The sequence below is a fragment of the Citrus sinensis genome, chromosome 2 (genome assembly GCF_022201045.2).
Source record: "Citrus sinensis cultivar Valencia sweet orange chromosome 2, DVS_A1.0, whole genome shotgun sequence".
Lineage (NCBI taxonomy): Eukaryota > Viridiplantae > Streptophyta > Magnoliopsida > Sapindales > Rutaceae > Citrus > Citrus sinensis.
Window position 1 is genome coordinate 23,412,573 of NC_068557.1, and position 17,031 is coordinate 23,429,603.

The 17,031-nt window shown below is 27.7% G+C and overlaps 1 protein-coding gene across 1 annotated transcript; it reads left to right on the forward strand.

Moving 5' to 3' along the window:
- Positions 1–3,514: 3,514 nt before the first annotated feature.
- LOC112497129 (uncharacterized) lies at positions 3,515–5,534 on the forward strand. The gene is made up of 8 exons (XM_052434976.1): positions 3,515–3,734; positions 3,838–3,925; positions 4,039–4,163; positions 4,285–4,502; positions 4,605–4,660; positions 4,844–5,129; positions 5,211–5,279; positions 5,382–5,534. Exons 1-8 carry the CDS (start codon positions 3,515–3,517, stop codon positions 5,532–5,534), a joined length of 1,215 nt encoding a protein of 404 aa, XP_052290936.1.
- The last annotated feature ends 11,497 nt before the right edge of the window (positions 5,535–17,031 follow it).

A 17,031-nucleotide genomic window follows, 5' to 3' on the forward strand; every position in this document is an offset into this window, starting at 1 on the left:
ATATAATCATTTATAATCTAATACTTATTTTCAATTTTTAATATTTTGTAATGTAATTATTTTTTAATTTCAACCAATTTATTAGATAATAGAGAATATGAGAAGATGAGAAATGGTGATGCCACATCACCTCTTGTAGTCCCAACTTTATATAGATATATAGATTAGTTGATATATTTTAAGGCACTAAAGTTTAATTGCTAACATAATAAAATTTGAAGAAGCCAAAAGACACTCAACAAAAAGTTGCATAATTAAATATGAGATTATGGTATTAAAATTAGGCCCTAGTGGCATTGTTGAGGGAAGATGAAAGAACATCTCTTCCCATGTTAATTAATTCATGTATTTTAAGCCACTAAAGTTTAATTGCTAGCATAATAAAATAAATGAATGTTTCAAAAGACTTATAATTAATTATTATTAATGGTTACATATTGTTGGATTTAAATAGAAAGAGGAAGAAATATGTACAAAGAATATCCACTAATATTTTAGATAATAGAGAATATAAAAAGATGAGGTTGAGGGAAGATGAAAGAACCTCTCTTCCTATGTTAATTAGGTGATGTATTTTAAGGCACTAAAATTTACTTGATCGCATAATAAATTTTGAAGAAGCCAAAAGACACTCAACAAAAAGTTGCATAATTAAATATATGATTATGGCATTAAAATTAGGCCTTAGTGGCATTGCTGAGGGAAAATGAAAGAACCTATCTTCCTATGTTAATTAATTCATGTATTTTAAGCCACTAAAGTTTAATTGCTAGCATTATAATTAATTATTATTAATGATTACATATTGTTGAATTTAAATAGAAAGAGAAAAAAAAGTACAAAGAATATCCACCAATATTTTAGATATTTTAGATAATATAAAATATAAAAAGATGAGGAATGATATATATTAATAAAGTTATTATTTATTAAATGAGTTAAATACAATCAAATTAATTATGAGAAGATGAAAAGCCAAATCTAAAAAAAATTCTCTATTTATCTATATATCTATATCTATATATCTATATATCTATATATCTATATAAAGCTAGGACTTGAGGAGGTGAAGTGGCATCACCATTTTGCTTCTTTGTATATTATCTATTATCTAATAAATAGAGATTTGTTTTTAAATTTGACTTTTCATCTTCTCATAATTAATTTGACTGTATTTAACTCATTTAATAAATAGTAACTTTATTAATATATATCATTCCTCATCTTTTTATATTTTCTATTATCTAAAATATTGGTGGATATTCTTTGTACTTTTTTTCTCTTTCTATTTAAATTCAACAATATGTAATCATTAATAATAATTAATTATAAGTCTTTTGAAACATTTATTTATTTTATTATGCTAGCAATTAAACTTTAGTGGCATAAAATACATGAATTAATTAACATAGGAAGAGAGGTTATTTCATTTTCCCTCAACAATGCCACTAAAGCCTAATTTTAATGCCATAATCTCATATTTAATTATGCAACCTTTTGTTGAGTGTTTTTTGGCTTCTTCAAAATTTATTATACTATCAATTAAACTTTACTGCCTTAAAACGCATCACCTAATTAACATAGGAAGAGATGTTATTTCATCTTCCCTCAACCTCATCTTTTTATATTCTCTATTATCTAAAATATCTAAAATATTGGTGGATATTCTTTGTACATATTTCTTCATCTTTCTATTTAAATCCAACAATATGTAACCATTAATAATAATTAATCATAAGTCTTTTGAAACATTCATTTGTTTTATTATGCTAGCAATTAAACTTTAGTGACTTAAAATACATGAATTAATTAACATAGGAAGAGAGGTTCTTTCATCTTCCCTCAACAATGCCACTAGGGCCTAATTTTAATGCCATAATCTCATATTTAATTATGCAACCTTTTGTTGAGTACCTTTTGGCTTCTTCAAATTTTATTATGTTAGCAATTAAACTTTAGTGCCTTAAAATACATCAACTAATTAACATAGGAAGAGAGAGAGGTTCTTTCATTTTCCCTCAACCTCATCTTTTTATATTTTCTATTATCTAAAATATTCAAAAAATTAGTGGATATTCTTTGTACATGTTTCTTCCTCTTTCTATTTAAATCCAACAATATGTAACTATTAATAATAATTAATTATAAGTATTTTGAAGCATTCATTTATTTTATTATGCTAGCAATTAAACTTTAGTGGCTTAAAATACATGAATTTATTAATATAGGAAGAGAGGTTCTTTCATCTTCCCTCAATAATGCCACTAGGGCCTAATTTCAATGTCATAATCATATATTTAATTATGCAACCTTTTGTTGAGTGTCTTTTGGCTCATTCAAATTTTATTATGCTAGCAATTAAACTTTAGTGGCTTAAAATACATCAATAAATTAACATTGAAAGAGTGGTTCTTTCATCTTCCCTCAACAATGCCACTAGGGCCTAATTTTAATACCATAATCTCATATTTAATTATGCAACCTTTTGTTGAGTACCTTTTGGCTTCTTCAAATTTTATTATGTTAGCAATTAAACTTTAGTGCCTTAAAATACATCAACTAATTAACATAGGAAGAGAGAGAGGTTCTTTCATTTTCCCTCAACCTCATCTTTTTATATTTTCTATTATCTAAAATATTCAAAAAATTAGTGGATATTCTTTGTACATGTTTCTTCCTCTTTCTATTTAAATCCAACAATATGTAACTATTAATAATAATTAATTATAAGTATTTTGAAGCATTCATTTATTTTATTATGCTAGCAATTAAACTTTAGTGGCTTAAAATACATGAATTTATTAATATAGGAAGAGAGGTTCTTTCATCTTCCCTCAATAATGCCACTAGGGCCTAATTTCAATGTCATAATCATATATTTAATTATGCAACCTTTTGTTGAGTGTCTTTTGGCTCATTCAAATTTTATTATGCTAGCAATTAAACTTTAGTGGCTTAAAATACATCAATAAATTAACATTGAAAGAGTGGTTCTTTCATCTTCCCTCAACAATGCCACTAGAGCCTAATTTTAATGACATAATCTCATATTTAATTATGCAACCTTTTGTTTAGTGCCTTTTGGCTTCTTCAAGCTCTCTAAACACTAAATATTTAAGATTTGTTATGTTTAGGGTTTTTTTATTTATTTAATCAACACCCTCTTTAGAAAAATACTTATATTTTTATTGTTTGATTTATTTGAATTTTTGATATTGTGTGCTTCATGGAGTACTCTTTTCTTCATGATTTGAACAATGATAAAGATAGTTGGATGATAAGGGTTAGGCTTTATAGGATGTGAGAGTCTACTAATACTAAAAAAAATGGAGAATTGATTAGTGTTGATATGATTTTTATTGATGAAAAGGTTGTATAAAAACTTTATTCTCCCATTGTTTTCTCTAATTTTTTTCCCAATTGTTTCACACTAAATGTAATATGTGTTTTTTTTTTCGTAGGAAAATCTAATGCATGCAACAATCAGGAAACTTTAGTGACAAGGTTTAAGCACATGTTGAGTGAGGGTTCTTTGTACAATGTCAAGAATTTGAAAGTTGTTTCAACTACAGGCGAGTACAGACCACTTTCAAATCAGTATAAGATTATTTTCTTGGTTATAACTTCTCTTAAGAGGTTAGAAGAAGGAACTGTCAAGATTCCGATTAATGGATTTCAATTCGTATCTCCGAATTTGATTGATTTACGTGTGAATGATAACACAATCCTCTCAGGTATTTTTTAAATTATTAATGTTTGTTAATCTTTAAGTGTATATTAGAAATTATTAATCCTTATGTTTTAACATGTTTATGTTATTTTTTCATAATATTGCAGATGTTATTGGAAGTTTATGTGGTGTGGGTGATATTGAGATCGTTGGAGCTGGTTGGAAAAAAAGAGATATAAAAATTCTAATGGATTAGTAAGTTGAATATAATTAAGAAAACTATGACTTTATATTTTTTAGTTATTTATGTTATTTTTTAGTTATTGGTTCTCTTTACATTATTAATTTTTGCTAATTTTTATGGATAGCTCGGTAACAATGAAGATTACTTTATGGGGAAAGTTAGGGGAGATGTTTGATCCAAACTTGTACAAGAAAGACGAGGGTCCTTATATTGTGATAGTAACTTCTACAACCATTAAAAAATTCCAAGGTGATTATTTTATTTAGATCCCACTAATTAACATTTTCAAATGCAATGTGGCTATTTTAATATTATACACAAATTTAGATTTTGTTCAAGTTTCGTTTTACGTTACATTTGCTCTAAACAGGTGAGGTTAATTTCTCTACCACAAGTGCAAGCAAAATCTATATAAATCTTCAAATAGATTATGTAGCATTATTAATTGAAGGATTTTCCACCGTCTCCAACGTTGTGCAAGTTATTGAAAGTTCAAATGTGAATAAGATTACTTTTGAGGAAGAGATGTTTCTTAACAGGATGAGCATTAAAGAACTATTGGAGGCTGATTGGAGTTCTCAAGTGAAGGTGATTTTTCTATTTTTTTTCCTTCTCATCCATTTGTGTTATTTGTTCCTAAATATTGGAATGTCCTTATTATTTTTGTAAATATTTATTGTTTAATTGTAGGAATATATTGTTACTGTGCGGGCCAAGATTAGTGAAATAGACAACTCCTTTGGATGGTACTATGTTTCGTGCAAAACATGCATAAAAAAGGTCATACCTACAAATGATATTTATATGTGTGGCACTTGCAAAAAGGAATGTGACTATCCTCTTGTGATGTAAGAAAAATAATATTATTTTTTAAAAAAATTGCTTATTATGTTGTTAGTTTTTCATTCTAATTCATTATTCTAATGTAGGTACAAAATACATATAAAAGTCATGGATAAAACGGCAGAGACAACTTTTGTCTTATTCAATCATGTAGCTGAGAAGTTACTTGATACATCAGCCCATAAGTTGTTTAATAGACTACCTTTATATAGTAAGGATGTCCCTATAGAAATTCAAAGCCTTTGTGGAAAAGATTTTGTTTACAAACTGAAATTGAATGATTACAATTTGAAAGAGGGACTTGAGAATTTTACTGTGTCAAAGCTTTTCACCCCTGATGAGAAATTGGAGCTCGAACAAGAATTAAAGAAGGTATTATCTACCTATGCTAGGTTCAATTTGTAGGCAATATATGTAATGTTAAAAAAAATATTTAATTGTTGTTTTTTGTAGGAAAAAAACAATACAAATCATGAAAATGTGGAAATATATGAAAGAAAGGAAGGACATTCCCAAGAAATGGTAATTTTATTTACTCTTATTTCCCAGTTGTTTTCCTTTATGATTAAAATTAGCATGTTCAGTTTACTTATAATTTTAATTTCCTTGATAAAAAAATTACAGGATCCTCATGATATCTTATCAAATAATTTGGAAGATTCTGTGGGAGATTTTCATGGTACTAATGCCGGTAGGAATAGAAAGAAAAAAAACCAAATTACTGATGATGATGAAGTTAGTGATGGTGGAAGTAATCAATACACAAAACATGTTTAGTATTGTTGTTGGTCGTCTTTTTACATGTGTGTTAGTCTTTTGACCTTTTTTTCTTTTTAGAGTGGTAATATTTAAGTGTGATATGATATGTCTTATTTTTCTGGCTATGTATGTATTTGTTTTGAACGATTGAAAGAACTTTATTTTCTTGTGTTATATTTCTTTCTTGGCATCTTGCTCCGTTCTATAGATGAATGTAGATAATAAATTGGTAGTGACAATGCAAAAAAAAAAAAAAGGCTTATCATCATCAACAAGAGTGATAGCAACAAAAAGAAACGCTAGACGCAAATAATTGGATTAATCCCTACACTTCACTTGCGATAAAATATAAATTTAATTTTTGTTACTTTGAGTTTCATACTTTCAATCACTGAAATCTGAAAAATGAAACCCAAAGATCTAATCCGAACGCTCAAGATTGAGATCAATAAGTTAAAAATAATAGTTATATGTTATACCGCTTAACACATAATGTTTCTAATTCATTGATTGATATTGTGAATAATCTCTTGGGTAAATTTTGAATTATTCCAAATTGATTATTTTTAAATTACTTTATTATTTTTTAAAACTTCAAGTTATTTTTATTTTTGCTTAAAAAATGAGGTGAGAGAGGTAATTTACATTTTTTAAATTATTTTAATTACGAATATTTTTTAAATTATTTTCCTTACTAACATTATTTTAATATGATTAGTCTACTGAACAAATGAAACTATTCATCTTATATTTGTATTTATTGAAAATTTTTAAATTTCAATTTTTTTTAACTCTTCAAAGAAGAAACTCTCCCTAAATTCTCTATCTTCCATCACAAATCAATCTCTCGAAGTCTGTTGTTGATCGGCTTTATAAACTTAAAGTTTGTAATGCAAAACCGAAAATCTTTTTTTCGTTCATTTGTTGCCCTCTCTTACTCTTTCTAACCATTTTAACCAGCCATCAACTTGGTCAAATTAAGTGACTCAAGTCCCCGCACGAGGACTTAAATGATGAAACTAATGAATTGGGCACCTGAAAGTTTTGCTCTGTTTTTGATATATTAACGTCCAACATGTTCCTAGCCTTAAATTCCAAAGTTACCCAAAACTAATTAGGGAGGAATGTTTTACTTAATTTACATTTTAGTTGCCTAAGAAAACATTTTTGTCCTCCAATAATAAATAAAATAAGTGGGAACTTTGAAAATTCAAACACAAAAAAGCCCATTTGATCCTTTGGTTTTTGACAGCTGTTGTATTCAAGAATAAAAAAATTAAGAAAAGATGATAACGTATAAAATCTAAAAATAGCATTGAAAAAGAGCCAAAAGGAAATTTGGATAATAATAATATCAATGTCCCTATATTTTATCAAATAAGGATATTGTTTATCAATTTATATAAAATAGGTTCCTAACCGAGATTGAATAAAGATTCAATGTTGATCTAATTTTTGTAATGAATTTTATAAAGGTTTGTCGTTTGATTAATATTTTTTAAATAACAATATAGATACAACTAAATTTTAATCATATATTATTATAAATATACACATATCAAAAAATAAATAAAAAAAGATTAACACTTAATCTAGATTCAACAAAATTGGATTTTGAATGACACATACTTATAGTTTAATAATTGAAAGGTGTTTTATTAGTGATTGTAAAAGAGATTGGGACTTATTTGATGCAAATAGACAATATATGTTTATAAAACATTAAAAGGAAAAAGCAATGGATCCAATTATTATCAGTCTGAAAAGAAAGCACATTGTTTCAAATCTTCACAAACTACAAAATACAAAAATGGACTGTTTATTTTTTCACGTCATAACATATAATGTAATTAATATAAGAATGAAGGTTCTTTTATCTTCCCTCAATAATGCCACTACCAAGGCCTAATTTTAATGCCATAATCTCATATTTAATTATACAACATTTGTATCTACTTTTTATTTATAGATAAGTCTTAGTGAATAATTAATTTTCGTCTTAAATCTAATTAACATTAATTTAAAGAATTGAAACTTAAGACGGTTCCTTTAGCAAATGTTAATTGCTAACAACAAGTTTAACATTTGTTAAGTGTTTAATTGCAACCCATTAACGGTTTTGACAATGATTGAGGTTTAAAAGAAATAAAGAAAGAAATGGGGAGACGTCGTATTAAATTGGTTTTATTATCAACAATTAATTAATCATTATATCATTTTCAATTAATTAGAAAATGTTTAGACTCACGAGAGCCTGAGGTAATAGCAACATTATCGACTAATGATAGTCTTGAAGATGAGAAAGACGCAAATTGCTATAAAACACATCATTTGCGTACCAATTTCACCCAATAATTGAAAATTGACAAATTTCTCCTAAAATTTAAACCTAGATAAAAGAAATAATAAGAAAACAATAGTTAATCTTGGAAAGGTTTAAACAATTTTGACACATTAAGCTTATAAATCAACTATGTGTTACTTAAATAACATTAGTTTCATCCATGTCTCTTAATTAATTATAAGCCTTGACTACAAGAGATGACGTGACATCACTATTTTACATCTTCTTATATTCTCTATTATCTAATATATTAGTTGAGATTAAAATATAATTACATTATAAAATATTAAAAATAGAATATAATTATTAGGTTACAAAAGATTACATGTCTTTTCCTCTTCCTATTTAAATTCAACAAGTCTTGAAACATTCATTTATTTTATTATGCCAATAATTAAACTTTAATGGCTTTAAAAAGCATCAATTAATTAATATAGAAAAGAAGGTTCCTTCATCTTCCCTCAACAATGCCACTAGAGCCTAATTTTAATGTCATAATTTCATATTTAATTATGCAACCTTTTGTTTAGTACTTTTTGGCTTCTTCAAATTCTATAAATATTAAGTATTTAAGATTTGTGGCATCATTATTTCTCATCTCTTTATATTCTCTAATATCTAATATATTAGCTTAAATTAAAAAATAATTACATTACAAAATATTAAAAATAGAAAATGATTATTAGATTACAAAAGATTACATGTCTTTTCCTATTTCTATTTAAATTCAACAATATATAACCATTAATAATAATTAATTATAAGTCTTGAAACATTCATTTATTTTATTAAGCCAACAATTAAACTTTAATGACTTAAAATATATCAACTAATTAATATAGGAATGTATTCTTTCATCTTCCCTCACCAATGCCATTACTAGGGTTTAATTTTAATTGCATAATCTCATATTTAATATGCAACCTTTTATATTCGTTTTTTTAAAATATGATAAGCCTTAGTGAATAATTAATCTTCAATGTCAAATCTAATTAACATTAATTTAAAGAATTGAAACTTAAGACGGTTTCTTTAGCAAATGTTAAGTGCTAACAAATTTTAGATTTATTAACATCCATTGAACTAGCTGGGAAGGTCCAGTACTCTACTATTTCAATTGATCAATAATGAAAATCAAAACCCTTTGATTTTTGCCCAAACTACTTCTTCTTCTTCATATTTTCTCCGCCAAACCCAGGTAATATTAAAAAACTCAACTATATATATATATATATATATATATATATATATATATTGATTTTTTTTTCAATGCATGCTTTGAAAGCTTAGACCCGTTTAAGAATTATTAGTAGACACATGTTTTATCAGTGTCATCTTAGGATGACAAGAGGATCATATGTCTATTAATAATTCTTGAATTGTCCCAACTTGGACAGTTTGGGAATGCATAATTTTTTTTAGTTCCAAGTAGGTGAAGTTTTGTTTCACGTAAAAGGAAATTTCGATAGCTGCTCCTCATGTTCTCTGGGTACATACTAGATGAATGCATAAATCTAGGTCGTGTACTTGGAGAACTATGGGGAGATGCTGTCGAAATTGCTGTAAATGTGGAAGAAACTTCACCTACTAGGAACTGAAAAAAATTGTTCATTCTTGAATGGGATTTATAGGACCACCTACCATTTGTAAATGTGAAGAGAATGTTGGAAATTGGGGAAGCGAGGGGTTGAGTTGGTAAATGTAATTGGTTGTGGTTTTGTTGAGTTGAGTTGAGTTGCTAAAGAAACCATTATTGGCTGTTAACAATCACAGATTCTCATCAAACATTTAGTTGAATATGTCAAACACACAGACTATCATGCTTTAATTTCTTTAGAGTATGACATGTTTGAAGTTTGATTATTGATTCCAATTAGGTTATATATATTTATATTTTGGTATTTTAGTACAAATATTTCATAATTTTGTAGAAACTATTATATATTAGTGTTTAGAAAGTGTTAGATATATTCTCTGTCTAATATAATTTTAATATATTTTGTGATGAAAATAAAATACTCTAAGAGCATCCTATTGCACATATTATTTTATAATGTTAATGTTGATGATGCAAATATATAATTCACATATATAGAGTATGGAGAGTAACTTTAGATTGTAAATTAAACAAATATTTTTATGATCAATACTAGCTACTGATGATCAAGCTTAATTAATTGTGAGCTACTGCAAATCAATTAAAAAGCTGATCACCAAGTTCAAGTTACTATGGCAGTAATATATAAGAGTGAAAGTGTTGGCTCCTGTGTTTAAAGATGTTTGAAGAATAAAACAATGTGTGGATTAATTATTTGAAAATTAATGTGTACGTAATCAAATTTGAGCATCTCAATTTCTTTGGATCAATTTAATTTGATGCCAATTTGTCAATGCGTTCTATTTGTTTATCCTTATCGAATAAGTTTACTCGATTTCATTATTATGAAAACTTAGTTTTAAACATAATATGTTGTTCTTATTTTCATTAACACCGGATTACTTTGTTTTAACAGATTACTGCTCACTTGTCTTTACAATTGTTGCTATCTACTTGTTTGCGAAAAAGCATAAGGTAAGAAAGAAAAATCTTTGAATAATCTTTGGTTGTCTAATTTATGCGATTTACACGTGGAGGTATTGAAGATTTTCACTTTAATTTTTCAATGCAAACTTTGAAAGCTTAGACCTGTTTAAGAATTATTAGTAGACACATGTTTTAGCTCGTGTTTATATTTATTGACTAATTAATCTCTGGTGTAGTTTTATTTAATTGTTATATAAATGCAGGAGGTACAATTAAAAGAGGCGGGTCTTTTCTGAACGTGAACTAGCTATATTTGACTCGGAGGATCTAGTGTCAATCTGGATATTTGTTGTTTTGTGGAAATAAACAGATAGAAAAGGTTTAACTGAATGCTTAAGTTGTTCTCAATTGCATTGTACAATGTACTTGACTATTGAGTGATAGATTTTGCCTGTGTGATTGGAACAATGCTAATGATTCTAATATTTAGTCCTAATTGATGTGGTTTAAATGATAAAATAATAAATTTATGAAACTATCCAACTGCTTTTCTAACCTTCAATTTTTGGTTTGAATTGAATTTTATGAAATTCGATAAAGTAAACAGAAAAATTAATGCCTCCCATTTGCAAGCATTTCTAGGAAATCTTAGAAGTACAAAATAGCAAACTTCGAAATGTCTTAATTCAATATCATTAATTTGACTATTGACTTTTAAAAAAATGCAAAAAATAATTATGAACAAACAATTATTTCACAATAAATGTGTGCAATATTATTAATTCTTATGCAAACAAAAAAAAATTGATTAATAACTATGAACTCTTTGTGAGTGAAAAAAGATAGAGACAAAGGGTGGAAAAAACATATCATTTTTACAGTTCACCAAATGGGGAAGTTGGAAAAAAATATATAAAAAGTTTTAACAGATTAATAAGTCGAATATAATCAAGAAAACTATGACTATATATTTTTTAATTATTGTTTTATCATAAGAATTGATCGACAATTTGACTTCACTAATTTTATTAATTCTTTCCTAATTTTTAATTTTCTTTTTCACTAAATACATCCAATATTTGTTGAAGAAAAACCGTTAAAGTAAAATGAAAAAGGATATAGCCCTTAGAGATTATTCAATGTATTCACAAGAAAAATTAATTAGAAAATATGTTCTAGGCAGCCTAAGTATCTTCTCCCAAACGCAGTAGAATAAACAACAATACTTGGCAGTTAGCATAATTAATAAAAGAAAAAATTTATGAAAATCACTCTAAATCCAAATGGAATGTAGAATGAACAACCTCAATTCCTTGAATTATTGCCTAATTATTTTTTCTAATTCTTAAGAAAAACACTTTTTTCTTTTTCTTCACACCCCACCTCTTCATAAACACAAATAAAAAAGTCAAGTGGTAATATTCATATTGAAATAGGGAATAATAATATTGGTGATTTAGAATTAAAAAAAGTAACCAATTGTATAATAACATAATTCGAAACTTTTCGAATTTAATGATAATATGATATCCTTATAATGAGTTTTTCTCTTTACATTATTCACTTGTGGCAATTTTTATGGATAGCTCGGTGATATCAAATATTACTTTATGGAAAAAGTTGGGGGAGATGTTTGATCGAAATTTGCACAACAAAGATGACAGTCCGTGTATTGTAATATTAACTCTTACAACCATTAAAAAATTCCAAGGTGATTATTTATTTAGATCCCACTAATTGACATTTTCAAATGCAATGTGGCTACCTTAATATTATACATAAATTCAGATTTTGTTCAAGTTTTGTTTTAGTTCATATTTACTCAAAATTAATTGCCTTTAAATTTACATTAGAACTGTTAAAGTGGATTTTTGTTGACTTCCTATATTAATTTAGGGTATCGTAATTAGACCTAAAATCAATCAAACTTAGAAGTTTGTTCCGAAAAAATGTGTTAACGTTGTTTCTAAATACACAATTATGGAAAAAATTCATAATTATTTATCGGTTTGAAAATAACAAAAACATTACATTAATGATTATTTTGCATGGATTGATTTGATAATATCACAACTGAAAAAGCTCACAATTTACCCACCAAATTCGAAGAATAATAACCTAATAAAGAAGTAATCTAAAAGCCGTTGTTCGTGGCTATAAGCACAACAAAAATTAATGCCAATGTGACAGTGGCATGAGTTTAAAATTAAATTGAATTGGTTAAATTAAATCCCATTTTATTTTGTTTTGTTTTTAGTGATTTGTTTTTTGTTCTTTCTAACATATGGTATATATTCGTTCGAAAAATTCATTGCAATTCTTATTTCAATAATTGAAAAAAAAAATTTATCTCTTTTGAAAAAAAACATTTTATATTTTCGGTTTCTCTTGTTATGATTTGTAATAAAACGTTTTGTTAATTTTAGAATATTTTGTGATATTGAATTCACTTTATTGTTCACCAGAGTAAATGGAATTGATTTCTGCAACTATTAATGATTTCGGTGACTCAAGGAATATTCCGCCAGAAGTTTGTCTCTTGCGGCATCAACTTTCATCTTTAGCTCGGCACGAAAGGATTATGAAATTAAAGCTTAGGAAATATGCATCAAATTTCCAGTGTGACATAATAAACAATGGATATGTTGTCGTGCAGAAGGCCATATTCAAGCATGCAAGATTTAAGCGGAAAATTATGATTATTCATAATAGATACAAACATGATTTAAAAAGGAGAATCATTTTGATGCTACAAATTGTGAATTTTTACACAAAATTTATGAAGTTGGACGACATTAGAAGTGACAATAAATTGCTTCACTCAAACGGTATGTGATTCTTAAAAATATGATTTTTATTCCCACTATACAAATTACAAAAATTATCCCTATATAATTTAAATTATTTATGTTAATATATATTAACAAATATATATATTTCTAACATATTTCAGTTGGGAATTTCCTTCAATCTCTTGGTAAAGCTGGATATGATAATAATAAAACATCATTACATATAAATCCAAAGAGTCAAACAAACAGAGGAAAGCACCTTCTTCACACAGGTACGTATATATATTTACATTTATCGAGCTTTATTAGTTATTCATCATGCTTGTAATACTTGAAACTAATAACTTATTCATTGCTTTTGGAACTTTAAAAATATGCAGTTGAACATGGACAACTAAAAGAGCATGTCTCTCTTTTGATGAGAATATAGATCAGTCCGCAAGCTTTCCATTGGATGGTGTAACATCAAATAATGGTACATATTTGCATGAAACTACATGTACAATGAAAATATTAATATATTTAGTAATATATTATGAAAATATTAATATATTTTTTCTTACCATATTCACTTAGACGAAATAAGATACTTTGTTACAATATTATTATTTGTTGAATTTGACAGTTCATTACACAACGCCTTAGAATTTTGGACCCCCTACATACACATGTCAATATTGTGGTGCCATTTTATGGTACGAGGAACGGAACAAGAAAACCAAAAAGGTCTCACATCCCAAATTCACATTTTGTTGTATGGAAGGTCGTGTGCAGATTCCATTCATGAAGAAAACACCTCCTTTACTCAAATATCTTCTCGGGGCAGATTCTGGACAAAAGGGTTCCAAATTTCGAAAATATATCAGGGCTTATAACTCCATGTTTGCTTTCACATCTATGGGAGGTTGAGTTGATGCATCAATCAATCGATCAAAAGGTCCTTATGTTTTCAGGATGAGCGGTCAGAATTATCATCACATTGGTTCTTTGTTGCCAGAAGTTGGGAAAAAAACCACAGTTTGCTCAGCTCTATATCTATGATACTGAAAATGAGATAGACAACAAAATCAACACTCTATTAAAACATGGGATGAAGACAGAAATTGATCACGAAATTCTTCATGAACTATCTAAAATGTTGGACCAACATAATAATTTGGTCAAATCTTTTAGAATGGCGAGGGATAGATACAAAACACAACCAGAATCTACATTCTGTTTACGACTCCTTAATAGTAGAACAAGAGATGGTCGTTGATACAATATACCAACAGTTTCAAAAGTTGCAGGCTTAATAGTTGGTGATTTCAGTGAAGCAAACTTTCAACGCGATGTTATTATAGAGCATCGCAAAAAGGGACTTCGGAGAATCACAGATTTGCATCCAAGCTTCATGCCCATGACATACCCGTTAATATATCCTTATGGCGAAGATGGATATAGACCTGACATATCTTTAAGAGACATAACTGATAGCCCTTTTAAGAGGCAAAAGCTGACAATGAGGCAATATTATTGCTTTAGGTTGCAACAAATATTGAATGAGGGACACACTCTACTTCAAGCTGGTAGACTATTCCAACAATATATAGTTGATTGTTATATGGCAATTGAAGAAGAAAGATTTCGTTGGATCCGGAATAATCAACAAAAACTTAGATCAAACCTTTTCTCTGGTTTGATGGATGCTGTTCATCGAGGTGATTCTGATTGTTCGAAAGTTGAAAAATCGATTATTCTACCTTCATCACACACGGGGGAACCATGATATAAAATACAAAATTATCAAGATGCTATTGCAATTTGTAAATGGGCAGGATATCCTGATTTATTTCTTACTTTCACTTGCAACCCAACGTGGCAAGAAATAAACAACATGCTCCAATTAGTTGGACAAAAGAATGATGACAATCGAGTCGATATCATATGCAGAGTTTTCGAGATAAAATTATTCCAACTAATGCAAGATTTGAAAAAAGATCAACCGTTTGGAAAAATAATTGCATGTAAGTTCACTTCAAATTCGTATCCATAACAAATTCAACTCATTTGTTATTGAAAAGTGCAGGGAAAAACAATAATTTCACAATTGAAATCAATATTTCTAACTTTTAAATTTTACTCCATTTTGTGGCAGGTCTATATACAATTGAGTTTCAAAAAAGAGGCTTGCCCCATGCACACATACTGCTTTTTTTGCATCCAACAATGAAAAATCCTTCTGCAGACCATATTGATAAAATAATAAGTGCAGAAATCCCTGACTTAAATGTTGATCCTGATGGTTATAATGCAGTTAACAAATTTATGATTCATGGACCCTGTGGAAAACACAATTCTCACTCTCCATGCATGATGCAAGACAAGTGCACAAAACATTTTCCAAAAAAATTTAATGATCAGACAACAGTGGATACAAATGGTTTTTCAGTCTATAAAAGGAGAAATACAGGTATTTATGGAGTGATTATATAACTATAAAAGGAGAGCTCATCTTTTTGTTTTGTACACACACAATTGAAATGAATAAAATCACTCTAATAATATATTCTCTCATTTTATTCTTTATCTTGCGTTGCTTCTTTATTTGTATTGCTGGCTAATAGTTTTTTTTATTTTTTTATAAGGTTGCCTTATCTTAAAAAAAAATTAATTCATATTTTTTATCAGTTTCATCAAGTGTAAAGTAAGAAAAAAAATACTAAATTTTACATCAGTTTGTATAAAATAAGTTTGTACAAGAATTTGTGACTATATCATTATTTTTTTAAAAATAAGAGGAACGATTGTAAGAAAGTCAATTCATGAGTGGTATAATATGAAATTAACTCTAATAATATACACATTTATTCCCAAAAGCCCTTATCATCAGTAAAACGCCTTCAAAAGTCAGTTTGTAAAATCAGAACAATAAAGCAAAAATTGGTGTAAATCTAGAGAACTATTACTAAGCAAGCAACTCTCCTCCACTGAATGAAAATTCATACCTAATCTTGCTACTTTAGTATGACCCTTATATAATAAACTTAATAAAAATGGATAACAATATTTTAATAGTGATAATATTAAATCAATACGAAAAGTTTAACCGATAGTCAAAAGCATTAAACCAAAAACTTTATCCCCATAAATAAATTACACAAAAGATAAAAGTAGTTTAGGATTGCCAGGAATACAAACTAACCTGTGTGTCCCTCTTTTGAGTGAATCTTAAATTTTCTAATGAGAATTTCAAATAAATAAATAAAAGTAAGCAACGAGCCTGCAGTTGAGTGCTGAGTGAGACGATAAGTAGGGGAGTAGTTAACTAATTTGAAATGAAATAATTAATAATTGATTAATGTGGAAACATGTCTTATCTGGTGCCGATTTCTTGTGGTGATGATCCTATCCCGGGACCAAAATAATAAACAAAGACTACACGTCAAATCACTGTGATTCCTTAGAAATACTTATTCTTCGCTCAAATATGACATTAATGATATTGATTTTCTTGTTGATTGCATAAGAAATGTTTTTGAAATTATGAAAATTTCGTATAAAGTGAATTTTTTATTTTAAAAAATTGATAAAGAGAAATCTGAAATTTTCCAATGTAAAAAATAATTTGTTGGACTCAAAAATTAACTTCAGCATACTTTAATTACTCACGAGATGATCTCAAGAAAGAGACATTAATTAATTGTTAATGGAAAAATTTAACCTATACTTCAATCCTTTTTCTCACCTTTAGATTTAAGCCTTACAATATGCAATATGCAATATGCAAGAGCCACGAGTACCGACTTTTTTTTTTTTTTCACAAAAGTGCTTCTTGTCCCCGTGAAAAGCCATATGCCAAAAGATCGATCGACT

What these genes read in the sequence shown, in the direction of transcription:
- LOC112497129 (XM_052434976.1), top strand. Translation starts at nt 3,515, where the DNA reads ATGTTGAGTGAGGGTTCTTTGTACAATGTCAAGAATTTGAAAGTTGTT. An exon ending in ATAGACAACTCCTTTGGATG is followed by an intron (nt 4,661 to 4,843) that starts GTACTATGTTTC and finishes ATTCTAATGTAG; the next exon opens with GTACAAAATACATATAAAAG. An exon ending in TCGAACAAGAATTAAAGAAG is followed by an intron (nt 5,130 to 5,210) that starts GTATTATCTACC and finishes TGTTTTTTGTAG; the next exon opens with GAAAAAAACAATACAAATCA.